Raw genomic sequence first — 26,411 nt, forward strand, 5'->3', positions numbered from 1 at the left:
CGGAAAATTGTTGCTAGCTTGTAACATGCGTTGAATTTGCGTTTAAAGATATATGAACAGTATCCGGTTGGTTCGAGTACGAGTAAAGTGGGAAAAGACTAAGACTTGGTCTCAATCTATATCAGGCTCTCTGGACTCTAGACTATGAAGTGGGCTAATGTCGAATGCGAATGCACTTGTTGATATAGTTAATATTATTTTTAACTTTATTGCTTGGTATTTGGTATGCTATGGATTAGATTAGTTGATGAAACAAACGCTAGCTAAAATAGAAAATAAATTACGTAAAAAAATCTTAAGATGCTTAACATGCATTTCCTGTATCGCAGAGCAACCCTGCTTGAAGCACTAGCGTTCATGATTGATTCAATCATTGAGTGCTTGAAGCCGGGTTCGATTCCACCGATAGTTAGCCCAAGATATTTGGCGAGCCTGTGTCTTTTTTTTTTTGCTATTTTTTTAATTTGGAGAACTTTGTACAAAATGCTGTTTGAAAATTATTTCGAATTGAGAAAACGAAAGGAGGAGAAGAAATCATTGAAACGAAAAGCCTGAAGATTAGAATTGAATCGAAAACGCAAAATCAAAACGATATATTTATATATAGTTGTTATATATAGATAAGTCATCATCGGTATTATCGTAAATATATATAGGTAAAAGTAAAGTTTGAAAGAAAATCGGTAACCGTCTACAGGTACCTGTGGTAAGACTGATTTCCATAGCTCTTTGCCGATGACCCAAGACCTTAAATTGGGGCAGCGAAACCTCACTCGAGACACCGACCGAGTTGGGGCCTTCGTTCCATTTATAGCGGATGTCACGCATCGTGTAGCCGACTATATATGGTGTATATAGTTGGTTGTTGTTGTAGTTGTGGTTGTTGTTGTTGTTGTTGTATTCGTTGTAGGTTGTAGGTTGTAGGTTGTAGTTATGTTTGCAAGTTGCATTTTGTACAGTTTGGTGTTTAGTTTTTGGTATTTGTTTAGGCGAGTTTATATTACAGTTGTTGTAGTTGTTGTTGTTGTTGTTGTTGGCACAGTTCGGTGGTGAGGTTGTCGTTGTTGTAGACGAAAAATATGCATAAAACAAAAAATACATTTCGTGAGACTATTAATAAGTTCTATTCTATAATAGAAAATTTCATAAACAATTCAATACAATTCATTCGCAGTGTGTTTTCAATTCATTTCATTTTTTTTTTTTGTTTGTCATTATTTGGTTTTTGGTCTTCCGTTTTTTGTTGAACATTTTCGATTCGGTTCGGTTGCATTAATAGTCTCATTCAGAACTTGTCGCTTTAAGTGTTGTTCAAAAATATATTTTTTGATTTATTCCATCGAGAAGAAACTCTAAGATCATTAAAGATTGTTCGTATATTACAATTGCGCTAAAAATGCATTATAATTGTTAGATTTTCATTGGCAAAGCGTAACTATTGTATGATAAAGATTGTTGAGCTTTCAGTAGGCACGCTCTGTTCGACTTACAGCTACTGTTTGTTCTTATTGGCAGTAGTAGGGTTGCTTAAGACTAAAAAACTTATAGCTTAGCATATCTAATTGTTTCGGTGTCAGAAATGGGTGCTCTTGTGTCTTCTGTTTTTAAGTCTAAGGCTTTTACATTGTTTTCAGGCCTTTACTTAAGTTGTTTCTTAGCTTTTATTTGCGTTTTAGTTGCTTTTGCCTACCCAAGCAAACGAAACTGGACTCTCTTGCGACTCGAAACGAACTGAAAGGGAAACGGAAACGGAAATGGGGAACCAGAAATCATAACTGCTGGGCCTAGCTAACGCTCACTACGTCACTAACTGCTGCTTTACTGATCGGTTAATCAAACGAATAAAACGTATAAGCAAAATAATATATGAATAGAGAATAAACAACAAATCAACGAGTAGTCACAACAGTGGTTAGTAGTGGACACTTCAAACGAAATATTTATATATTTATGTTTATATGTGGTTTAGATGGGAGGTTGGTTCGATTGTTTCTGGTTAGTAGCACAAGTTACAGTTAGCACTCGATAAATAGAGATATAGTTAATTATATATTTATTGGTGAAGGAACGGTAGAAGTAGACGGAAATAAAATAAAAAACTTCAATTGGTTAGAGGTGCGTGTTTCGGTACTTGGATATGCGCTAACCCGTTTATCGGAAACACAAAATCAAAATACGATTACGAAAATCCATTACGACAAACGCAAAACGGATAAAAGTTCATTGAAAAATGCTTGTCAAAAACAAAGGAAATGGTAATGTGATTATATTCATGTTTTTTTTTTTTTTTTTTTTTTTTGCATATATATACGTTTATATATATACATAGATTTTTACGATTTGGTATGATTTTTGAATGTATGGGGGTACCTGTGGTTAGGTTTATTTCGGTCGCCCTCTGCCTGTGTCCCAAAACTCGGAACTGCGGTAGTTCGACCTCACTGCTCATGCCAACACTACTCAGTCCATCTCTCCAGAAATATCGGATATCTCGCATCGTGTAACCGACTGCATGTTGTTGAAGAACATTGTTGTTGGATTGTTGTAGTTGTTGAGTTGTAGTTGTAGTAGTTGTTGTTGTTGCAAAAAGGGGGTTCAGTTGTTAATTAATTGATGTTATTGTTTGTTTGTTCTGTTTTGGTTTTTGGTGTTGGATGGTTTCTGGGACTTATACACAGAATACTTAACTCACACACTCGATTTTGATTCGGAATAAAGAGAGTCTTATAAATAGGATGAGTGTGGGTGTGGCATAACTCGAAACCGATTTCTGTGGCGAGTTTTGACAAAGAAATTCATATCGAACGTATATACAATAGTTAGATCTTAAGCAAAAGCGTGCTGTGTATGGGTTTTTGACTTACAGTACATGTAGTATAATAAACTTAGGATTACAGGGGCGCTTAAAGGGCATAATTCGAGTTAAAGACAGAGGCAAAAAAGATGTTCTCGTTTTCGGTTTCACAAAGAATCATCGGATATTATTCATGGGCTGGAACCTTCTGCGGTTGCTGAAATTGAGAAGGCGACCGAAAACCAACCAATCTTCTGCATGATTTTAGCGCCATGATATTGTGAACTGTGGATAGTGATATTTAATAGTTACTGTTTTGCTGGTTGATAGCTGTTGGGTAGAACATTCGGGTAGATGCAGATAATAATGCACATGAACTGGGTTTGCATGTGACACTTGAACTTTTATTCTTCGGTGGTTTCAAAAAACAAACATAAATGACCAAAAAGTATCTGAGGTGGGGTGGGGCAAGAACTATTTGAGTAATTGCATGAGTTGGTTCGTTGGTGGGGCGTCGGGGACAATTTTGTTTGAACAAAATATGCACAATGAACTGAAAATAGATATTCGAACGTAAAATCAAATCTATTGAGAGCTAGGATTTAAATGAAACTCCTTGGCGCCTAATCTCTGTCTAAAGACAATTAAATTGACGTAAATTCAAATCGATTTCCTGCTATTTGTGGCAACATAATTGCTCTGTTCACAATTGTTCGTATCAAAAGGCGACTTAATTGCTTTTTCCTTCTCAATCGAATTTGTTTCGGTCGTGTAATTGTGTATGTGTTCTGTATCTGTGGCACTTAAAATTTACTTGCTTGCATTTCAATTGTTTCGGTTTGGTTTCTTTCACATAAGCTTGTTTTCGATTTTCTGCCCACACCGAACAAACAGCGCACGGCCTTTGCTTGAGAGTTGAGCTCGGCATTTTTGGAGTGGCCAAAACTGAGTGCAGATGGTGGCTAAAAGGTGCAGGCTACTGGCTAAAATAACAGGTAATTGCAAAGCTCTCGACAACACTGAACAATTGCGCAATTTTCTGGGCCAAAAATCACTTCATTTTGGCCACTCCCCTGCCGACATTCTGAATGAGTTAGTTTCTTGTTCACATTTTGATTATTTCTGTTTCATATGGTTCATTGACAATTTTCACAGTTTAATCATCATCATTTCTTGTCGTTTATTACATGGCTTAAAAAATTCATCAGTAATTCAGATCAATGTACTTACAGCTTTCGATTTCAATGTGGCACAGCTGGCGATCCATGGGGAAATATTGTAGATTCATCGGACACGATGCGGTTATAGTCAATCTAAGTGGATTATTTGACATTTTTTTTTTTTTTGTTGGATGGGTTTTGGGGGAAAGAGAGATTATACGATTAGTAGCGAATTCATGGGTAACCAGGTGTACATCAACAAACAAACGAGCAGAGGGTTTCAAAAAAATTACATACTATTTTATATACACACAACATTTACGAGGTTCTGGGGACTGAGGGTATTCAAGTCATTACATACAGAGCGAGTTCAATTGGATATGAGCTATTTGTTATATATATTTTTGCTGCTGTTTTTTTTTTATTTTGGTAAGTGAGAGATACTTTGAGTGGCAGTTTAGTTATAGATAGTGAGGCGATTGGCTCTTACGCAGGGTTTAACATTAATTGGCTTACTTAGTTGTCGTTGGTTTAGTTGCTTAGAGTTGCTTAGAGCTACGAAAACTAAACGCTACTCATACTTATTTTGTGGCTTGTTGCTTGGTCTTTTTTTTTTTTTTTTTTTTGGATGGCTTCTGGGGTTTTGTGGCGATTTTGGACAGATTCTTGTTTAAAGGTAGTAGAAAAATGAGAGCCCAGTAGCCGAGCTACTGCGGCCAGTCAAACCTTTTTGCGGTGTCAAAAACACGTGAGACAAAAGAAGGTACCGTCGATAGTCATGCAATCCCTGGATTTCGATGGTTGTCGTCTAACGATTCTCGATCTTGATTCTTGTGATTGTTATGGGGGAAATGCGTTTGTATCTTTCATGAGCCACACAATTGGGGATGTCGAAGTGATGGATAGTATAGTTCCATTCTATCGATGTTATGAAATGATTTATGTTTTCATCAGCCAATTGAGTACAATTATGGCCAGATGCATTTTTGGAACCATCACATAAATTAAAACTTAAAATAGAATTTCAAAACGATTTCCAGATAAAAATCGATCAAATCGATAGTATCGAGAGTACAATCGCACAGTTTGCACCTCTAACCGATGACTTTCATGAAATGTACAAATCATTAAGAGCTGCTTCGCTCGAAATGTGCCAACTTTCTTTCACTTTCACTTGCCAATTGAACTCACTTGATTAGTCTTAATCGCTTGGAAGAAAACTGTTTTTCGTTCTGTAGAAATTTTCCATTTTCAATTCGATTTAGTAAATTACAACATCGATTTATACACACACAGAAAAAAAGAGTTAGTTGCAAAAAGGGCCAAAAACGATAATTTTAACGATAGATTAGAATGTTTGAAGTATTTTTTTTTTTTTGTTTGTTTGGGGTTAGTTTTTCGGTTTTGTTTTGTTTTGGTTTTTTTTGTTTGGATGTAGGGTTAGTTGTAAAATAATTAAATACACATACACATATACAGACAATTAAAAATGTTAATGTTCGCTTTCATTGAGAAAGTAGAGTTTGAAGTTGCAGTAGTTGAGGTGGTTTTTACCTAATACTTCTTGTTATCGATCCAGAATGATGCACACGTATGAATTCATTACTGGTTGTTGCAATGTGAAAATATGATTGTTTTTCATTTACAAAAAAGGTGTCAGGTACCCAAATATTCTTAATGAACTCTGATCCAACCGATAGTGTTTCTACACCAGGTCGTTTTCTATACGCTAAACGAGGATCGGTCCAAAATTGACGAAAGTAAAAATCCAATGTGAAGTCCTATTCAATTCACAATTTGATTCAATTCGATTCGATTCGACACGATACGATACGGTTTTCGTTAATTGGGGGAAAAGGTAGCAAAAAGAGATTGAGAGGTAATTCATATTAGTAAACATTGGCAGTGAGAACTTACGTAACTAGTTAACTAATAGACTACTAACTAAACGTCTTGTGTGTTCAAAAATATATATTCCAATCAACTAAAATAAATTCATAGAGAAATCGATAGAGAGAATTTGTGAAAACTAGGCAGAAAGTTATATTCATTTTGGGCACAACAGATACACTTAACAAACACGCGAGGATAGAACTTGCGTCAAATGGAAAACAAGAAGAATTCATAACGTGCAACAATTTTCAGTTATCAATTTATGCAGGAAGATGGGACATAGGGTCGCGGGACTTCAGACAACATGCAATAACATCGAATTGAATCTTTATACAGCGTTTCGTTTTTTTTTTTCGATAGATCAGCATTGAGATCTTTAATAAAACTAAAAAACAAACAGAATTAAATGAAATTACTAAGCGTATTTACATTAGAAATAGAAAGGGTTCTTGGGATCGGGTAAAGCATTTAAGTAGTACAGAAACCTCTCACAAATATTCGTATGGATTCGTTGCTGTGATTGTGAAGTAGCTTGGCATTTTTCTGGCTACTAAACTGGGATGGTTGGGTTATTATTACTAGACTACTACGGCATCTATGGCAACAGGCTGGCAGATTGTTATTTGTACGCTTTATACACAGTATACACATTTGTATATCGTTGGCTTTTTTGGCTTGGCTCTTTTGTTTCAGCTTTTGCTTTTGTGCCTCAAAGCTAAGCGTTTTTGGCTACGATTGGATTGTTTAGAATCGGAGTCGATAGGGGGACTGGTTTGGATTGTAAAACGACAAACAATTTGGCTGTGTTTGCTCTGTTTGTATCTGTGTGCTTTTGTATCTGTGGGTGGGCGGCTGTGTGTGTGTGTGGGTATGGATAGTGTTTTTTTTTTGGGGGGCTTGGGGCGGATAAGGACCACTACTCGAGTTGTTTCTCTCAGTCTTGCATATCATTATCTTCAAGCGCGTCACGTGGCCGACATGGAACCAAAAATTAAACAGGAAATCATGTAAATGTAAATGTTAAAGGTAAATGCAAATGCAAATGTAATAACAATAGTTGTTGTAGTAGTAGTAGTAGCAGGTAATAACATTTGTAAGTAGTTATAAATATTTATAGGGCGCGCACACTGCTTGCTTTTTGGGTACTTTGCCAGTACTTTAACGCACGCTAAGTGGTGCTAGCTGATACGAGTCTACATGGCGTATACGTATTTTCTAAAAGGCTATGTGTGTTTTATTTATGCTGTGAAAATTGCACACGGTTCTCGTGGGTTGCCTGCAATCTTCTCCCGGCTTTATTCTAGCAGATTTGGTTTCCACTCGGCTTCTGGCGCGCCCAGAACAAAAACTCAAACACAATTTGAACTTAAAAACGAATCAAAAACTCAAGCGTAATCGAAAAGGAAAATAAAATTTCGTGTGGATTATGCAATTTCCATAACTCTGTTTTTGTGTTGGTGGGGATTTTGGCATTGCAAAAAAGGGTTCTAAAAGGGTCAACCTGGATTTTCGTACTTGTATATTCTTGGCACACACACAAACTCAACTCTAAATACGAATACTTATGTGCATGGCGGTATTTATAGATGGTACACAATTAACCCAAAACGTGAACGGGTCTATCGAGTTGTTTGTGTTCTTTTTATATATCTCGTTATAGTATACCACAGAGAACTGCAAGGGTGGCACTTTTTTACCACTCGACTCACACCCTACAATTTTGTGTGCGGGTGCTACTCGCCACGCACATCGCGGGTACTTACAAACACACAGTATAAATCTGAACATGCAGACAAGACACCCCGTTGTGTGCGCACCCGAATCAATACGGTGTTTTGCGTCGCGGGTGCCGCTCACACAGTGCCTAAAAAGGGATGAGTGAGAAAAACACTTGTGGGTATACCGTTAAACACATGGGTGTTTCCAAAAATACTCGGGTGTTTCCAAAAATACTCGAGTGGTCTCGTAGGTAGTCGAGTCAAATGGCGCCATACATAATGATTGTTGAGTTCTTGTGTCTTTGGTCCAGTGTCTCGGCTGTTAATTGCCCCTTTTTTGTTTTTTACGATGCAATTACTAGCTTGTTAGGATTCAGTATTATTTGGAAGCCAAAGGAAAAGGTCACAATAATGGCAGAAGCGGCTGATTTCGTTAAAAATAAAATTAACAATGGAACATACTCAGTTGCCAATAAACATAAAGGAAAAAGTGTTATTTGGAGCATTTTATGTGACATTTTAAAGGAAGATGAAACTGTTCTGGACGGATGGCTGTTCTGCAGGCAATGCCAGAAAGTGCTCAAATTTTTACACAAAAACACCTCCAATTTATCCCGCCATAAATGTTGTCTAACATTAAGACGACCAACGGAATTAAAAATTGTTTCGGAAAACGACAAGAAAGTAGCTATTGAAAAATGCACCCAATGGGTTGTCCAAGATTGTCGGCCGTTTTCTGCAGTAACCGGAGCCGGATTTAAAAATTTGGTGAAGTTTTTCCTACAAATCGGCGCTATCTATGGGGAACAGGTAGACGTCGATGACTTACTACCTGATCCAACAACATTAAGTCCTTATATTTAATAGATACTTTTTAAGCCCACTATGTTTTTATTATTTAGATTGAGACATTAAAAAACGTAAAAATCAACAAATGCCGTCTTTAATTGCAATTACTTTATGTGTTTGAAATGGGAGGCACCCATTGAGTCCATCAAAGAGCAAAGACATGAGCACAAAAATTTTCTTGGGTATTCCCTTTTACCCTTCATTTCTTATACCCGTCACGCTTCCACCCATACAAATTTTAGGCGTACAAAAAATGACCAGAGAACTGCAGCCCGCATACAAAAAATGACCTGCGGCCGATCGTTGACTGTGCGTCCACTCACCCATACGGCTCTTGCGCAGCAGGCCTCGGGTGGTTTTTTTACTCGTAACAAAAACACAACGTCGGTAAAACACTCGAGTATTTTGTGTTGCCGCAAGTAGGGTGTCAAAAAAAACGGGGTGCCTAGAGTACCGAGTGTTTATCGGGTGGACGTAGAGTGCGAGTGGCGGGCTGCAGTTCTCTGGTATACCATTTACAATTTACATATGTATAGACATGTGTATGTTGTGCTGTATGTATATTTCCGTTTTTTCACTGTTTTTTTTTTTTTTTTTGGTTGTAACCTCATGTCATGTTGATTTTAACTGGCTCGCTGCTCGCCTGAGTTTGAATTGGATTGGACGCGTACTCTTATGTAAATTTGTCCCAGTTTTTACAGATGAAAAATTTTACAAGTTACAATATATTTTACTAGTATTATATTGAACTGATTTGTTTCACAAGTGATTTAAGAATAATTAAACCGGATTACAAATACTTAACATTTTTCAATCGAAATTTTTCGTCTGGCTTTAAGGATATTCTCAGTGTATTTGCATGGGAATCTGTTACTGTGGCTATGTGTGTGTACGCGTGTTGTTGTTCTTGTTTCGGTTTGGCATTGGCTCAGTTTATTTTTGAATTATTTTCATTAGCAGCGTAGCGATTCTGTTTTGTTACCGGCTCGCAAAATGTGGAAATGAAAAATTGTCATGTAAGAAATGATCGGGCTGGAAATGAACATGTTGTTGTTGTTGTTGTTGTTGCATTCTTGTTGTTACTGCTATCCTTGTTAACGTGTTTTCTGTGCTAGATTATTTTTCGGCAGTATGTTCGTGTTTATGTTCCTGGTGGGCATGTTATTTTCGCATAAATTGATTGCCAAAGCCAAACTGTGCGATTATCTTGGTTGTATTGTGTCATACGAACATTTCCTTAAGGCAAAACAGTGAGAGTGTATTTTATTAATACGTGTATGCAGCAAAAGTGCAGCAAAAAGTTTGTGTTCGTGTGAGTAATTTCCTATTAAGTGCAGTTGTTGCACCCTGTTTTTTGTATCTTTTTCCAACGAAAGTATTTGAGTATCTGCGAATTCTCTTGTGCGCCAATTGATGTGATTATTTTTCATCTGTTAGATGCTCTCTATTTGTCACACTAAATGATATAAATGTATTAAGATAAAAAAAAATAAATACGATACTAGAAATGATGACAAGGATTAAATTAAGCAAATGAGTCTCCTGAGATCTAAGATTTGGTAATTTATGTGAATCTATCCTAGAGGCTTGTATTTTGTTAAATGATTTTGAAAAGTTTCGCAGAAAGAAATTAGAAAAAACGTGCGACGTCAGAAAAAAATGTTTAATTTTTTAGAAATTTTTTTGAAAATAATTGAATATCCAAAATATTTTTTTTTAGAAGAAGTTTTAGAATATAATCGAAATTGATTGATATGTAGTAACGGCTTTCCTGATTTAGTTGGCGAATAGAGAAAAAATTAAGGAAAACGAAAACACAGAAACAGGCATAAATAATTAGTCCCTTGTACGAGATGGCTAAGTCCATATATCGTTTGACGAACACATCGACACCGAGCTTGAGTATATGCTATGGATTATATGCTTTGTGGATTATGATATTCATTCATATTCATTTTGTTAACAAATACGCATGCGCGCAGCCTTTGTCAATGCGGCCGCTGAGATTAATGTTATTTAATTAATTTTGATATTTTGCATTTGACCAGATCACAACAAACATAATGAGGGCTATATGCGAGTATAGGTATGATGGATATATGTATGTATGAATATGTCATAAATATCTCTCGTTTCTCTGGGGTGGAGGGAACCCATCATAGTGTCACTGTGTATGTGGGTTGGGGAAATGGATGAACTTTGGCCGTAATGTACTCGATGGGGCGATAAATAAAGATTTATACAGCAATTAGATTGATTGACTTTATCGCAGTTATCCATGTTATCTATAAAATTCCGAAGTGGATGGATGCGATGGAGACAAAGAAACGCAAAAGGCAACAAACTCAGGATGAACAAATGTTGAAATGGCATTTCAAAGCGTCAAACTCGTAGTTGAATAATAGATAGAGATAGAGCGCGAGTGTGGGTGAAAGAGAGAGCAGCACTTGGTCTGGGCTCAAAAATTAGCTCAAAATGTGTATAATTTGGGGTAATTTCAATGTAAGTATATCATTGTATATATTTCGGTTTTGCATTGTTCTGGCCGAGAGAAGCTTTTGAAACGGAACAACAAACAATTTGCGAACATCATGGCCTTATTGGCTAACATTGAAACAATAAACACAAAACGAATATGCAACATTGGAATTTCATAGTTGGCAATTGCATTGCAATAACGATTCGTTTTACACAACATTTAATTGGCAGAACTTTGTATATATAGGATATTGGTATATGTATATAGATATTGGTTTGCAGTTGGCTTTGAATGGTCGAAAACAAACACAATCTTAAGTGAATCAAAGTAATTGTAATAAATTTTGTATGTCTGTTGCCAATTAGCGAAATTAAAAGGAGAACAAATGCTAAGACACAAAATGAGCTTTAAGCAACAGAGACAGACATAGAGAAAGAGATAGAAACATATAGTAAAGGAGACAGAGATATTTATAGAGACAGAGAGCGAGAGATAGTTACAGGTTAGAGGTAGAGACTGAGAGAAATTAAGAAGTATACGAGTAGATTTATGAATTTTTTTTTGTTTGCTTTTACCAAAAAAAAAAGGAACATTTGTTTTGTATCTGTGGATAATTTTTGTTTTTTTTATTTATTTGTATTTTTGGCATATATTTTTACGTATGTACCATTAGAACTTCCGAAACCGAACTGATACTGAGGACATACATTGTGACGCCAACCTCCACAGGGGGACCTGCAACATATACACACACACGGATTGATGGAATTTTCATTTTGCGTTTGGTATGGTTATACTGTAGTTGTAGTTGTTGTTGTTGTTGTAGTTATTATTATTATTGTAGTTGTTCATGTTAGATGTGGCTAAAACCCAAAATATGAGAACTGAAACACACACACAGCGGTACGAGTAGTAACAATGGACGCAGTACGTTGACATATATTTTATTTTCGCTGCCTACTTTCGGGCGCCTTTCCTTGTGCTCGTCGGGTGCTGTTTAATTTCCATTAGCAAAATTAAATATATAAGGTACGTTTAACACTTAAATTGGCAAGCGATGTGCATTGCTTTGCTGTTGTTGTACTGTTTTGGCTGTCTATATATTTTTTTTTTTTTGTAGTGACTAACTAAATTTGTGTTTGATGCTTTTGCTTCTGTTGATTGCACGCGCCGAATGAAAACCAAATCAGTTGACTCTACTCGAGGTTCACATTAATGTTGTATATTTTGCATGTATTTTCAGCTATACGAATAAGAGTTGCAGTAGCTCAATTAAAAGAAAGTATTTCAAAAACAAAGGCGCCTAGTAAATAAATATTTATTTGAACTAGTGGATTATTTGGTTTTGAATAGCGGATTCACACACCATTTTCGTTTGCATTGCTTATTTAGATAGAGATTTGTATTTTTTTTTTTGGATTTTGGGTATTGCGATTTTTGGCAGCAGTTGGGTAATGAAATTTATCTTGAAGCTTGTTATGAGTTATGTGGGCCTACAAAAAAGAAGAAGACGAAACAATACGCATGAAGTGAGAGGCAAGAGTTTTGCTTGGAATGTGAGGGTTTTGAGATCCGGAAGGGGTACAATGTTGATGGATTTGTTTTGTAACTGTGGCTGTTGTTTGTATGTGTGAGGTTTTTCATTTTCATTTTTGTTTTTGTTTTTATTTTTTTTTTTGGTAATTTTGATGTGCTTGGCCAATTAGACATACACAAACACACACAGAGTTAAAAGTAACGGTGAGCAGAGGAGGAAGTCATTTTGTAGAGCTTAAGGAACATAAAAAGCTTTTTGCCAATCGTTGGTTTTGATGGATTTGAGAGTTGACATTTAGTTTACAATGTGTTGACGATGTGAGAAAAATATCGTGGCAAGTACTATAACATTTGGCCCTATTATTCTGGCTTCTGGGTTCGTATGGCTCGTCAGCTCCTAACAAAGACCTTGGCTAAAGTATTCATTTAAGGAAATGAATGCGAAATTGTTGGGAAAAACACTAAAACACAGCGGCTATAAAACGAACTAAACATTCGAAAGAGTTAGAGTTTTTGAGAGATTTAGTACCAAAAGGGTAACTGATGAGAAAATAATACCATATAAATAGAAGGAAACACAATAGGTACGGGTGTGGATAAGATTCGCAAATAACGCTTTCAACTGGTGTACTTTGGTCAACGGTCAAGAAATAATAGATCGTTCTATCTATATATATATATATATATAAAATAGTGTTTGGAGAGAGAGTTCATACAAAGCAAAACAGTTGAAACATTTGGTAGTTGGTAGTACCATGGAAATTAGGAAATCAAGACTTTGTGTGTGTGAGTGTGAGAGAGCAACAAACTAATGCGTTTTGTGGTACGAAAGGAAATTAAAATTCGAAAGAAAACTCCAACAACAAAGACCAAAGACAGAGAGATAGATTTAGGAGTAGATAGATAGAGATAGAATGCGAGAGAGCGCTTAACGATAATAGAAAGGTACAAAGTTCAATTAGTTTGTACCATTTTCACTTCTGAGAGCGAGCTGATCGATAGCACATACATGGTGACTCCGACTTCGACAGGAGGTCCTGCAAACACGTATGTTATAGTAGGTGTTATATAGCTAGGTACGGTTTAAAGTTTAAAGGATTAGTCTAGTGTTAAAGTTCTCGGATCCCAGATCCCAGTTCCCACATCTCAGATCCCACTGCGCCTCAACCTCCCTATATATACTGGATACATTTTGGTTACCGGGCTGTGCCCCCACTTGCGTTTCGTTCAAGTCGCGTTGCGTTTTGGGTTTGCTCTTTTGCTTTAGCTTTCGCTGGGTAAGTGTAACTATTAAGATTGGGTGTCCGGAGATTGGTCTACTTACCACCGTAATTGGGTCTTACTCTTTTGTCGTAACTAACACTAAAGGAGTCGAGAATAGCGGATATGTTTACGTCACCCAGCATGCTGCCACCGCCAGTCCTGCAAAAGGGAAAGGGGTATTACTTACTTGGAAATATTTATAAATTAATAAATTCTACGAACAAAGGGGATAGGTATGTCCTAAATGAGTCATTTTATATATAAACATTTGTGATAAATATATCGGTCATAATTGTTGTTTTAAATATACTTTTAATACTTCTACTTTTATGTAAGCAATTTTGAAGCGAAATCTATCTTTATAAAGTAAAATAAGTTAATAATTAGTTTCTACAAAATTTCAGAAGATTTTGTTTGTTGTTGCATTTATTTAACAAAACTATAGATATTCTAGGTTAATATGTATTTGGGACGATTGCCCAAATTTGTTCGTGGCATTTGTTGCTGTGCATCATTTCCATATGGAACGTCAGTGTTTCCTGGAAAAGTGACTGACAGTCGACACAGACATTGCGTTCGGCGGTCGTTGCAGGTTAAGTGTTCATGTGGCACTCTGTGTGGGTGTGCCACTTTCGCTTTATGCGGCATCAAGTGCGCCCCCAACACGAGCGTTTGTATGTATGTATGTATTATTTATTGCATGTGCCTGGCAATGAAGGCACACACATACGCCAGTTGCCAGTTGCCAGTCGCCAGGCACTTCAATGCCTGTTTATTTGCGTCTATTCTACGCTAAACTGTGCTATTAAAGCGCGTTTGTTGTTATTCCAACTCTGCGAAAGCCATTGGATACACAGCGCTCGGGTCTCTGGTCGCAGGACTCACAGCCCAGAGCCCAGGACTCAGAACACAGCACACGGGCCTCAGGACCCCGGGGTGAGCAAAATCACAATTTAATAAAAGTTGCGCCTGCAAATAAACAGAAACCCGACTTTGTCTCTCGGTGTGCGCCTGCGCGTTTTTCGGAGCTCAGTGTCTCTTTTGGCTTTCATATATCCTGTTTGCCTTTCATTTGTATCGGGAATATATATAAATATATATCTATATAAGAACATCTATTTGTGTGCTAGAATGTTGCCCAATTTGCACATTCGCATGTCAATTGTTGTGGCTGATTTGCTGATTTGATGCGATTTTAATTTTGCAGCTCACAAAAGTTGGCCATAATTTTTTGTAATCAAGTCTGGGCGTGCCGTGGCCCACATTCTCTCACCGCTCTCCCCCAAAAATTTCTCTCGTCCTTTCCCCGTTTTCCTCTCTGGCTACGCTTGAGCTTTAAGCCAAGTCGATGGCGAACCCATTGTGTATACGCAGCGTGGGCATCAAAGCGAAAGCCGACGGCAAAAATGGCAGCCTATTTATAAGTATGTATGAAAATACCCGCACCCATTCTATGCGGTTTTATATTTCGGGCCTCTTGTCTGATGTTGATAATGAAAAAGTTTTGATTGCTATTTGATTTGAGTTTTTGATTGGGCTTGTGTGTGAGTGCGTGTGGGCTTACGAGTACAATGCTGCGTATGCGCAATGTTCATTGTTACGGGTTACGGGTTACGTTTACTGGCAACTTCCAACACTTTTCGCCTCTCGCCGCGCTAGCCATTAAAGTTTAATTTATGCACTGCTGCTACTTTTGCTGGCAGGTGCTGTCAATAAGTTTTTGACAGCCTGCAATAAAAATTACTTGAAGGACGCGCCAAAAACTTTCCGATTGCTCCGCTTATGCCGCTCCCATGGCGGAACGTGGCGTATACGTAATATGCAAATGTGCTCCTGCCACGGCTAAGTGAAACTAATATTATGCCCGACGTATTGTCAAATAATTTATGCAGCCCAAGTTTGGTGTGTGTGTATGTGTGGCATGCTTGTCGTTAAGTGCACTAGAAAATGTCAATAGGTCGTACTTGAGGCGTCAAATATTTGCCTATTGATCGAGGGCAACTAAAGAGCACAAAAATACGAGAAGAACCTCATGTTGAGTTGGCAGTTGCCAGATGTGCCGCCGCACATATTACTACACAGAAAGTTAAACTAGTATAGTCGGCAGTTAGTAACCAATAGGTTGTTTAATATTATTTATTATAACATCAAACCAATTTAACAGATTCATTTATTGAATATTTTTAGCCACCATCAAGGCTATTACTATTCTATTTGCTTTTGTGATACTCCCTTAAGCTCAGTTTCTTTTTCAATTTCCCAAAACTCTCGGGGGCAAGCAAAGTCAATACCAGTCTTAAAATATTCATGTTAGGAAAATTACCCAATTGTCGGTGCATTTTCACTGTGTAAGTGCACATTGTTGTAGCTTGGCAATTAGCCGCTTGCACGTAAGTGGGTAACAATTTGAGTTTTTCCAGCCAGCTCTCAGGACGGCAGAGTGACTTGGGCAACGAAAACAGCAATAATGGAGCAACAACTTGGGAAAAGCGGCTGGGCAAGGAGCTGAAGGAGCAGGACCAGCAGAAACAGGACCAAAACTCACAACTAGAACCCCAACTGTAACAAAACCAAAATGCAAAGTCATGCGCACGACAACCGAGCCCAAAACGTGTCGCCTCAAGTGCCACGCCATCTTATCGCTGGCCACAGTTTGTTGCCTTATCTTGAGGCACTGCACGTTTGCCACACACATATATAGAGGTGTGTATATATGTATGTACACACACATATATACGTGGGTGGGTGTGGCTGGTCAGTGTGCCAGTGTGTGTGTCTGTGCAAAAGCAAAGCTGTGGGAAATATTGTCGTTATTGTTTGTTGTCGTTCTCGCTGTCGCTGTCGTTTTTAGTGGCACTTTGAGTGCCAGCCATTACGTATACGCTGCGTTGGACACGCGCCATTGCATAAATTCAAGTGAAACGTTAAAACAAAGCGGAAATGCGAAAACTACTAGCAAATATTATCTTTCTCTTAGCGTTTTCGCAGTCTTTGTCTTCATCTCCGCTGTCTCCGTTTTACCCCATTTCCCTGTTTCCCTGTTTCCCCGTTTTCCCACCAAGGATTTCGTCCTGACAGCTTCAGGGACTGAGGCAAACGCCTACGCCGAGATAAGCAAAAGTTGGTTTAGGCCTTTCTGCTGCGCAGTAAAGAACTCGAGCAAATGTCTATGGGTCGCCCATACTTTTGCCTTCAGCCTGCAGCCTCCAGATTCCAGATTTCAGCCTCCCTCTGCTTTCTCCGGGGGCAAGTGTGAGTAAGCGTTTTTTAATAAAGTGATAACTTGATGCCTGACAGCCGCCTGACAGTCGCTAAAAATAAACACATCCGCTTAATAAGCCAGCAGCCAATGAGCAGCCAGCTCACCCGGGACACACAGGAAAGCCGCTCGGACATGGAAACATTAACTATTATGAGCTAGCCCAGCAGTGGGCTAGCGTGGGCCACGCCCCACTTTATGGACTTGTTAAAGCCAATTTCAGACACACTGGGAATAGCGAAAGTATCCCCAAAATGGCTTATAGCCTGGGCCCATTGGCCCATATATTTTATGTGTTATGATCAGAGGTATTTCACTGGTCACTTAGCGCTCAAGCTGCTTTTATCTGTTCAAATTTGCGAATGATATAAGGTTGAATCATACGTAAAAATTAATAATCAATATTCCATTCGACTGCAAATATATTTTTCTATTCTTTCTTAGAATTTGCACTCGTTTGGGCATTTGATTAAATTCAACCCCATCCTTATACCAAATTCGAACTTATGCGCCAGCTGAGCGGACGAGGTGAGGTAAATGCATAAAAAATTGAATTGCATCGGCGAGTCCTTGACATTTTGCAATATAAACAGCTGGCTGGCAGGCGATGGTGACTCCGATGGCGATGGCTAAGGCGCGGATATCTCTCGCCTCCAGGCGGGCCAATAAAAATAGTTGCCCGCTCGAATTGTATTTGCCGGGGCAAATGTGAAAAAAATTAGACCTGCCTTGTGTCGGGGCTTTATTAAATATTTGAAAAGCAGATGGAGGCCCAAGTGGAATGACGATTGGCAAAACACAGACACACACACACACACACACACACACAGGCCGGGGAAAAAAAGAGGCTGGCCCGCTGCCTGCCTGTCTGCCTGCCGTTTGTAGATATTTTCAATCATACTCAAAATGTGAAGGAACAACAATTTACGCTCAATGACACTCGACGGCGAGCTGTTGACGCTGCTGCCTGCCCCCGAGTGATGCAGCTGGCAAACTCAAATAGTGGGGCAGGCATTCAAGCAACCAGGCAGTCAGGCAGCCAGGCAGTCTCCTTGTTGGACGCGAACCCGGGTGGTCTTTGCTTTTGTCGCTGCCACTTTAGCATTATCTGCTATCAATAAATTCCCAGTGAAGTGGGCACTTGTGTGGCAAGTGGAGCACAACGGGACACCCAACGGGGGGCGGCCAACCTCAGCAGCCCTAAAGCCCAGCAGCCCATGCCGCACAGGAAGTGGCAGCGTGTAAAGTGAGCAAACTGTGTCGCTCTGGCCTTTAACCTTTTGCTGGGCCAGGGACTGACTGGGATTGGGACTAGAAATGGGATTGGGGTGAAGAGGAGGCTTGGAGGCTAGGTGGCTAGGAAGCTTGGACGCCCTGGAACTTTGACTCGGCAAGGCTGTCATTTTGTGTTGCATACTTTGTGGCGGCGCCTGTGCAATGTTGCATGAAAAAGTAGCGTAAACTTTGCTCCACTGAATGTGCCTTTGCCATTGCTTGTGCCTTTGCCATTTTGGCCCAAATAAACGAACAACTCAGCTATGCCTGTGTGTGCCGCCTTGGAGTCGCTTGACTTTTGCCGTCTCTCTTAACGCCACGACATTTTCGATTTTGGACTTCTTGTTACGCTATACTACGCTATATAAGCCACATCATGCCACGTCGCGTGTATCTCCGTGTCCTCGTCTACGTTCCCAGCACGCGATCTTGTAATCCTGTAAACGTGCATTTGTACTCGACTCGTTGCCGCTGTCGTTGTCGCATTTGGACTCGTATTCGGATTGGGATCCGGATTTGGGAGTCTCGCAGACCCCATTTGATTTGCCTAATTTGCCAGGTTGCCATGTTATGCAAATGTTTGTGGCTCGGTATAGCCGCCTAAATATTTACTAATGAGCGCTAACCCAAAAAGGAACAAAAAAAAAAAGCTGGAAAAAAAGGAGGCAGGAAGGCAGACTGTGGCAACCAGAGCTGTGCTCTGCATAATTTGTGTGATTAAGTTGACAGAACGCCACAGTAGCTGACAACTAATGCCACAATTGTGGCAATTTCTTTGCGTTGTCCGAATGTGTTGTATGCGGTTGCGGTGGGCTTTTTGCCCCCGTGGATCTGTCCCCAGGGTAACGGCGGGTGTATTGGTTCAGCGGCTGCCGCGCTGACAGCTGTCAGTTGGGTTGAGGGGATATATGGTGGCCCAACGGTCAAATCCTTGCACAAGGGTTTCCAAAAACAAACATAAACATCGCAACGCGGACGTTGACGGGTGAGTAATTACAAGACCATCGAGTGGCAGTTGTCATTTTTCAGTCGCTGCCTGCCATTTTAATGACTGCCACATGCAAATGTGACAATGACGATGTAGATACGAAGTCGGAGTGCCCTAATAAATTGCCTGCACTTAGTCAAAATGTCGAGTAGCTCAACATTTATTCAGTGCCAGGTCAAGCTGGCTGTCATTCGGCCTAATTAGCGCTGGGGCGCAGAAGAAAATTTGAACGCATTTTGCAGCAAAATGATTTGAATAATCATAAATTACCATGAATTATGAGCCCCACGTTGGGCGCCACAAAACAAAAAACAATCGCATAGCACGCACCTGTCGCACCTAAGGGGGCTGGTCACTGCAGCAAAGTGTCAGGCCCGAAAGCGAAATTTATTGTTATTATAACTGCCGCCCAACTGTAGTTTTTTCCTTGTTCGGAAAATTGGGAGGTGCCATGCGGCCATGCTAACCATTATTTGGCCATAATTTAATGCGAATTAGAGGCGAGCACGGCCCTCTATGATGTTATTAGCCTAATTGATAGTTGTAAATGTCACTAATTGAGTAAATGCCATTGAATGCGGCACTGAATACACTCCCGTTGATTTCGCATAATTACAGACTGAATAATACTGATACTTACGCCGCTTGCACTGTATGGATCCGTTTGTGGCCCGTTTCCTGTGCAATCAGGGCCATGTTGATGGCCAGCCAGATGGTTAGCAGCGGTGTGCGGGGCAGGGGCGCCATCCGGGCCAGCTTGTCCATTTTTGAATCACTCATGGTGGTGCTGTGTGTTTGGGTGTTTGTGTGTTGATTTGGTTTCTTGTTTCAGGTGTTGGAAGTTGAAATTTCGGGAGGGTGCGAAAGTTGCTTATTTAAAACGGCTGTCGTGGCTTTTCGTAGTCTTGCATTAAAAATCGAAGTTTTTGTTTTTTGGTTATTCTTTTTTGTTTGTTTTCCCTTTTTTTTTGTTTAGTTGCGTATAAAGTAAGTTGTAGTTGTTTTGTTGTTGTTCTTGTGGTTGCAGTTATTAGTCAAGGTTGCTCCTTTAGTTTAGTTGCTAGCTGGTTCCCCCTTTTTTTTTATCCGCTCGGCTACTTGGGCTTCTAGTCAGGGCTTTCTCCGTACTTCTCCGCTTGTTGAAGTCTCTCAGTCAGTGAGTTAGTTGGTTGTTTAGGCAGCGAGGCATTCAGTCAGTACATCAGTGCATGTGTATGGTTGAGTGGGTGTTTAGAGCTTAGAGAGTGCTTCCTTTCTTCTCTTCTGTTCCTTTCTCCAATCCTCGGTCCGCGTTCGCGTGATGGTAGATCGAGTCGAGCTCAGTCCAGTGGCAGCAGATCCTGATGCGCTTCCTCTGCTTCTGCTTCTGGTTCTGAATCGGATTCCTTTCTCCTGCGGCATTAATTGCTGCTGCTGCTGCTTGTGCTGCTTCTCTGCCCGTAATCAGGTTACTTCCTGCCTTTCCAGCGCTTCACGCTTTAGGGACTTTCTTTTTTTTTTTTGGTTTTCTCTTGCCTTCTTTATTTACTTTTAATTACTTCTATCCTGACGAGATGCCCGCTCATGTGTGTGTGTGTGTGTGTGGGTGAGCTGTTGAACTGGTGAGCTTGTCTGCGAGCGCTTTGCAAATTCCTTGAAATTGAGCCTTTCGTTGCCTTTCTTGCCTGCCGTCGTCCTTACGTCCTGTGGGGAATCTGTCGGGACTGGGGGTCCTGGGCTTGGGGTGGGTGTGTGTCAGTGTGTTAGTCGAGCTCCAGCAGAGTGTACATCGTGATATCCCGCTACGTATCGCTCTGTTCGTCGCTGCTGCTTCGTCACCCCGCTCACTCTGCCCGCTCTATGCGCTCATTAATAATTACAATATATCCGCACTGTTCATGGCTGCCTCTGCCGTTTATTTTGGGTTGAATTTCACAGATTTTCTATTTTCGTCGCCTCTAAATTCCGAGTGCCGCTGTGGTTTCTGTTTCAGTTTCAGTATCAGTTGCAGCTCCCTTACTGAGTTTCTGAGTTCGTCATCCCAACGGACGCTCCATCTCATCGCTGGTTCAATATCGTTGTGATTGTGGTTGTTCCAATTTGGATTGATCTTATCCCAGCTATATTTGTCCTTTGATTGCCTGCAACCTGCTCGATGTGACCGATGTTAGTGTTGGTGCTGCAGGCAACGGGGCTCATTTTATTGGTTTCGATTATTAGAGATTCCGTGCGCCTTAACTTTGGGCATTGTTTGTTAAGTGGCTACAGCAGTGGATACGCGTCTCGGGGAACTATGGGACATATTTGCTAGATCTGAAAGTCTTATTTTAGTTCTTTGACTCTAACACTGGAAGAATTAGAAGTAAGGAAAAAAATAAAATAACTTTTAGATTTTTAATTTTATTTCACAAATATGGTCTATTTTTGGAATTAGGGATCGCATTATATTTTTAATTGAGTTGTGTTAGTTGCATCCATTAGTGCGTTAATAAATTATTTTAATTTAGTATTTATTATTCCGAATTAATGTTTAAAGAATCTCAATTTATTTTGATGTCGCTTTTTTCACTTTTTAGTTTAGCAATTCAATTTATTAGAATATATTCGCCTTTTTCGTAATAATTTATTTTCTCTTTTTAGTCAAGTGCAAAGACCAGGAATCAGGGCGCGTCGCGTTTTACTTGAAAATTTCACGCTATTGCTAAAGAACATCCTTACACTCACACAACCAAACTAATTTATACACACATACACAAGCATTCACTCAGAAGCACACACACAGTCGAGCCAGACACTTTTGTATAGATTTTGTCGAGTTGCCGTTTCTTGTGGAGTCCTTTTTTATTCTGGTTCTCTTGTACCGTCTGTGAGTTTTGCCAGCCGCGTTCGTCCGTTACATTTTCTCCGCTGAGCGTTTGAAAACCGTTTGGCAGGACAGCCAGTTGGCTAGCAGTCAGTTGGCCAGCTAGGAGCCGAGCAGTCCTTGCAGGACGAGAGAGCGAAAGAGATTGGAAGAGAGAGCAAGGGATTCGGCCAAAAATAGCCCGAGCCAGAGCCCGAGAAAGTGTGCTACATTTTCTGCAAAGAGCAAAGAAGCTCTCTCGCTCTCTGAGCACCTCGAGTGCAAGTGTGAGTGTGTGTGTGTGTGACGGCTGGCACCTTTTGTGTGCTCTGGTGTTGCCTTGTTGTTATCCTTTCGGGCTTTTTGCAGAAATGTCACCGTGCACTCTCAGCTTTGGCAACCCCGGCAGTTACACTCTGTTTAGCATAAACGCTTGCTACTTGGCTCCAAAGTCGTCCTTTTTCCTTCTCCTGCTCTTGCTTTTTGTCCCCAACCTAGTCTATCATCTAGCTATGTGTCTGTGTGTGTGTGTGTGTCGGCATGCCTTTGTATTGTTTTTTTGTTTTTATAAACTTTTTCGCATGCGTTTTTCCCTAAGCACATTTGATTTGTATGCCACTTTTTGTGGGCTCTCTCTCTTCGGGGTTTTTGTCCTCTTGCTAAATTTCTCGCGCTTTCTTGCACATTCGCACATATCTCGTTAATTGGTAAGCATGCGTTTTCCTGGGTTTTTCTTGTGCCTTGGCTTTGATTGCTTTTTGCGGCAAGCCAAGAAAAAAAGAAAGGATTTGTCAAGGCGACGATGGGAAAGGGTAAAACGAGCATTGTTTCCTTCAGCCTGTTCAACTTGACAAAGAAAAGCGGGCTGGTATGTAAATTCCATATGCATATATGAACGTACGGCATTCGCGTCTTCCTTCTCTCCCCTGTGTGTGTGTGTGTGTGCATATTTTATATTCAATGATAAGAGTTTGACATTAATTAAAATGGCAAGAGTTGCGTGTGTGCGGTGCTCACATTCGACATTTTACATTTCACTTGCAGCTTGGGAAATTTATGCCGTGCCCCTCGATGTTTTTAAAACGGCTTTTGTTTGGCGTGCATAAATGCTTTCATATTGTATACGAAAACGACGGCAGTTATTAATGAGTTTTGGCCCCAGTTACATTCCACTTTTTTTTCGCTGCTACATATTTGATGGCCCACAACAGGGCTTTTAAATATGCAGTCCCTAACTTGAACTTGCATATTAAATGGTTTGGCAACTTTCTAATTACTTAATCCGATTTTACAGGCCACATTTTCATGGGCAATACGTCCCTCTCTTGCTCTTGCTCAAATACTTTTCTAAAAAGTGATTAAATATCCGCCAATAAAACAAGAAGACTTCACTTCGTTAGCCCAAACTGCTCAATAAATGTAAAATTTCGACTTTCATCAGGAATGAAAATTATGGATCCTTGAGTGCTCCCAAACTGGTGTTCTACTATTCACAAAGCTGAAACAAATTGAGCAGAATGTGCACGGTGCGAAACAATAATGATTTAGAGCACTAATTTTAAAAGTAATAATACTGCATAACAGTTTATTATAATTATTATTATTAAAAACATTTGATTAAAATTCATTAAATTGGGAAAATTCGTGTTTCAAATACTTTTCTTTCTGTGCTTTTAACGAAGACGAGTGGCAGATTTCATAGTCAACTGCCATTGAAATATTCATGTTCAGGACTGGAATCGGCTAAGACTTTAAGCCATTAACCTCGTGGCCGCTGTCATCATCAGTGGCGGAGAAGGAGCAGCAGCAGCAGCCTGTGCCTCCTGTGCTCCCTCTCTTTCACGCTCATCTGGCACTGTCTCACTCTGACGCCCTGTTGATGTGTGGCTGGGCACGTTTTTGGCAATTAAAAGCATATGCGGGCTAGGCCGCCTCCTCCTCGGGGCTAATCAACGAGGCCGCCCCAACAATTTGCTTGAAAATTAAACAAAGCAAAGGGCGTGCAGTGGAGGAGCAAAGCGGGAGTGGCAGGAGGTGGGGGCGGCTGTGTGGGATGTGGGCGAGGGGGGAGTGGCAGCTGCCAAGACGATGAAGCTCACGAAGACGAAGCACAGTGCCTACCACAAGCAAACAAGCGAATACACACACACACACACACACACAAACACAGAAAGACGACAGCGAAATTCGCTCACCCTCACATGCTAACACCCACCAATACACTCCCATACTAACGCACACATATATACCACACGTTGCAGCAGCAGAAGGAACAGACTCCTTTTTGCCGTTGCCTTTTGTATTTATTTACTGCTTTTTTCTTTGACTTTGCATTTATGCCTGTATGTGTGAGCCAAACTCGGCCAAATTGTATGTGCACGCGTACATGTGTGCGTACGTGCGTGTTGGTGGTTCAAGTTCTTAGCCATTAGTTCACAGCAGACGGATTTAATTCCTGAGTTTAGCCTTTGCATTTCTTTACTTAATTATAATTTTCATAATTTATCTGCATTCATCGCTAAGCGTTGTTTTTTTTTTTTTTAAACATATCCAGTAGTTTTCTCTCGCTTTTCCGTGCTTTGATTTTTCAAGCACACTCACACACGCACACACTCGCCCTCTCCCTACACAAATACTGCAGTAGTTACGCCTTTTTTCGCGATATGTGCCAAAGACGCGATTGACTTGGTATTGGGCTATCGAGGTCGCTTGATTGTCGAATATTTAGGATTTATTTAGATTTAATGTGGCTTTGATTGGATTGTCGGTTACCAAAAAGATGTGCAAAATGTATCTATGTATCTGGGCTTTTTAACAAAATTTTATCCGCTCGACGTTAACGACTCGACTCGACTCAACTCGCTCACGGACTCAGCTCGGGCGTGTTTGATTTTTTTGCGGAGACCGAGACCGACTGGCACAGTGGCACTTACATCACGAAGCCGCGAAAATTCAGGGTGCGACCGGTCGGCCGAGTGGTGCCGACAGGACACGAGGATTCTCTCGGTTGGAAATGTTGAGCTCGGCTTTTGGGGTTTCGCATTTCGCGTTTCGAGTGGAGAGCTTTTCGGCATCGCACTGCTGGCACAGTTGTTGTAGGTCTCAGTTGGTTGCCCTGCTCCTGTAGATATAGCCTATATTCATATATACGTATACACATATACATATACATATGTGTATCTGGATATGTGTGGGATTGTTGTTGGTGCAGGCCTTAAGCACACGCAACTGTTTCGCTGTATATGTGCGCTTTGTGTACAACCGGGAATCGTTTTGCCTCCCACTGCCAACTTTCTCGCACACAAATCAACATAAATCAGCTAAATCGTCAGGATACAAGTACACACACACACACATAAACACGCCAAACACATTCATACATACGCACACATGCAGGAGTAGCCGCCAAAGCACTGTATTAGTAGTAACATACGAAGGCTGAGCGGCAGGCACAGGGCTGGTTTGCATAGAGTGCAGTGACTAGTGGCTGGATCTCATGGCGTATGCGTAATGCAGTTGATGGGCAAATCTGTTTACCCATGACTGAGCAAATTTTGACTGGGCAAACTTCATTTTAGCCTGAAATTGAACTTGATGTTTGGCAAGTGTAATCCGGTATTATTGAAATATTAAATTATAATCTCATTGCGAGCGTTAATTAAATCGTCTGCAATTGATAATTTTTTGTAATCCCTTGAACGACAGTTTGACATATCGGCACTATTTATTATTATAATTAACCCATTTACAATTTAAATTATTTACTTTATAACAGCGAAAATACATTTTAAAGGAATATAAGATTAAAGAATTTGTCTAAAAGTGGATATAACAAATGTGTAAAACATATTAACTTCTATATCTCTCACTCGTTTCTAAGTAATGCATGCATTTGTAAAAATATATTATTTTTACTTTGGAGTAGAAAGTTTATAGAAGCGTTAATGCATTCGCTTTTTTTTTTGCGTTGCAGGTCAATTAATGATTAAATCTGCTCCGAAAAAGAGATTTAAATGTCGCGCTATCCGCAATCCCAATGTATCTCCCGCTGTCATATGCAGTAATGGCTTTTAAAATATATATAGCCAGCCATTAAATACATTTCCGTTTGGGGCCCGACCTCATGCATGCTATACACACAGAGTTAGCACACAAAACCGGTTGGCAAATGGACATCCAGGCGGCCATTTTGTGGCCACAGGACAACGATGTGGGAGCTCTGAGAGAGTCCTTTGCCGGCGATGTCAACCAAGTTGACTTTTCGATGCGCACTGCTGATTTTTTTTAATAAGCATAAATTTTGGCACGTAAAGCAATATGGGTAAGCCGCAGACACACACACACACATATATACATACCCGAGCAAACCTACTAAC

General features: G+C 40.0%; 1 protein-coding gene across 6 annotated transcripts in view, besides 1 other annotated feature; it reads right to left on the reverse strand.

Annotated features, from left to right (window-relative positions):
• Positions 1–24,910, reverse strand: part of Rdl (Resistant to dieldrin) — a 36,312-nt gene extending 11,402 nt beyond the window's left edge. Inside the window, exons 1-7 of one of the 6 annotated variants that reach the window (NM_001274686.1) lie at positions 24,808–24,910; positions 19,855–21,540; positions 13,754–13,851; positions 11,561–11,628; positions 5,509–5,735; positions 4,025–4,107; positions 702–839 (exon numbers count right to left, since the gene is read on the reverse strand). In NM_001274686.1, coding sequence (NP_001261615.1) covers positions 702–839; positions 4,025–4,107; positions 5,509–5,735; positions 11,561–11,628; positions 13,754–13,851; positions 19,855–19,994 — 754 coding nt within the window. In that variant the 5' untranslated portion in view covers positions 19,995–21,540; positions 24,808–24,910. Of the gene's footprint in view, positions 1–701; positions 840–2,370; positions 2,509–4,024; positions 4,108–5,508; positions 5,736–11,560; positions 11,629–13,398; positions 13,467–13,753; positions 13,852–19,854; positions 21,541–21,917; positions 22,117–24,807 lie in introns of those variants that run through there. The other 5 variants (NM_168321.3, NM_001274687.1, NM_001274688.1 and 2 more) reach the window with 5 other exon arrangements.
• Positions 7,515–8,920: a mobile genetic element.
• Positions 24,911–26,411: the final 1,501 nt, after the last annotated feature.

Source organism: Drosophila melanogaster, chromosome 3L (genome assembly GCF_000001215.4).
Source record: "Drosophila melanogaster chromosome 3L".
Taxonomy (NCBI): Eukaryota; Metazoa; Arthropoda; class Insecta; order Diptera; family Drosophilidae; genus Drosophila; species Drosophila melanogaster.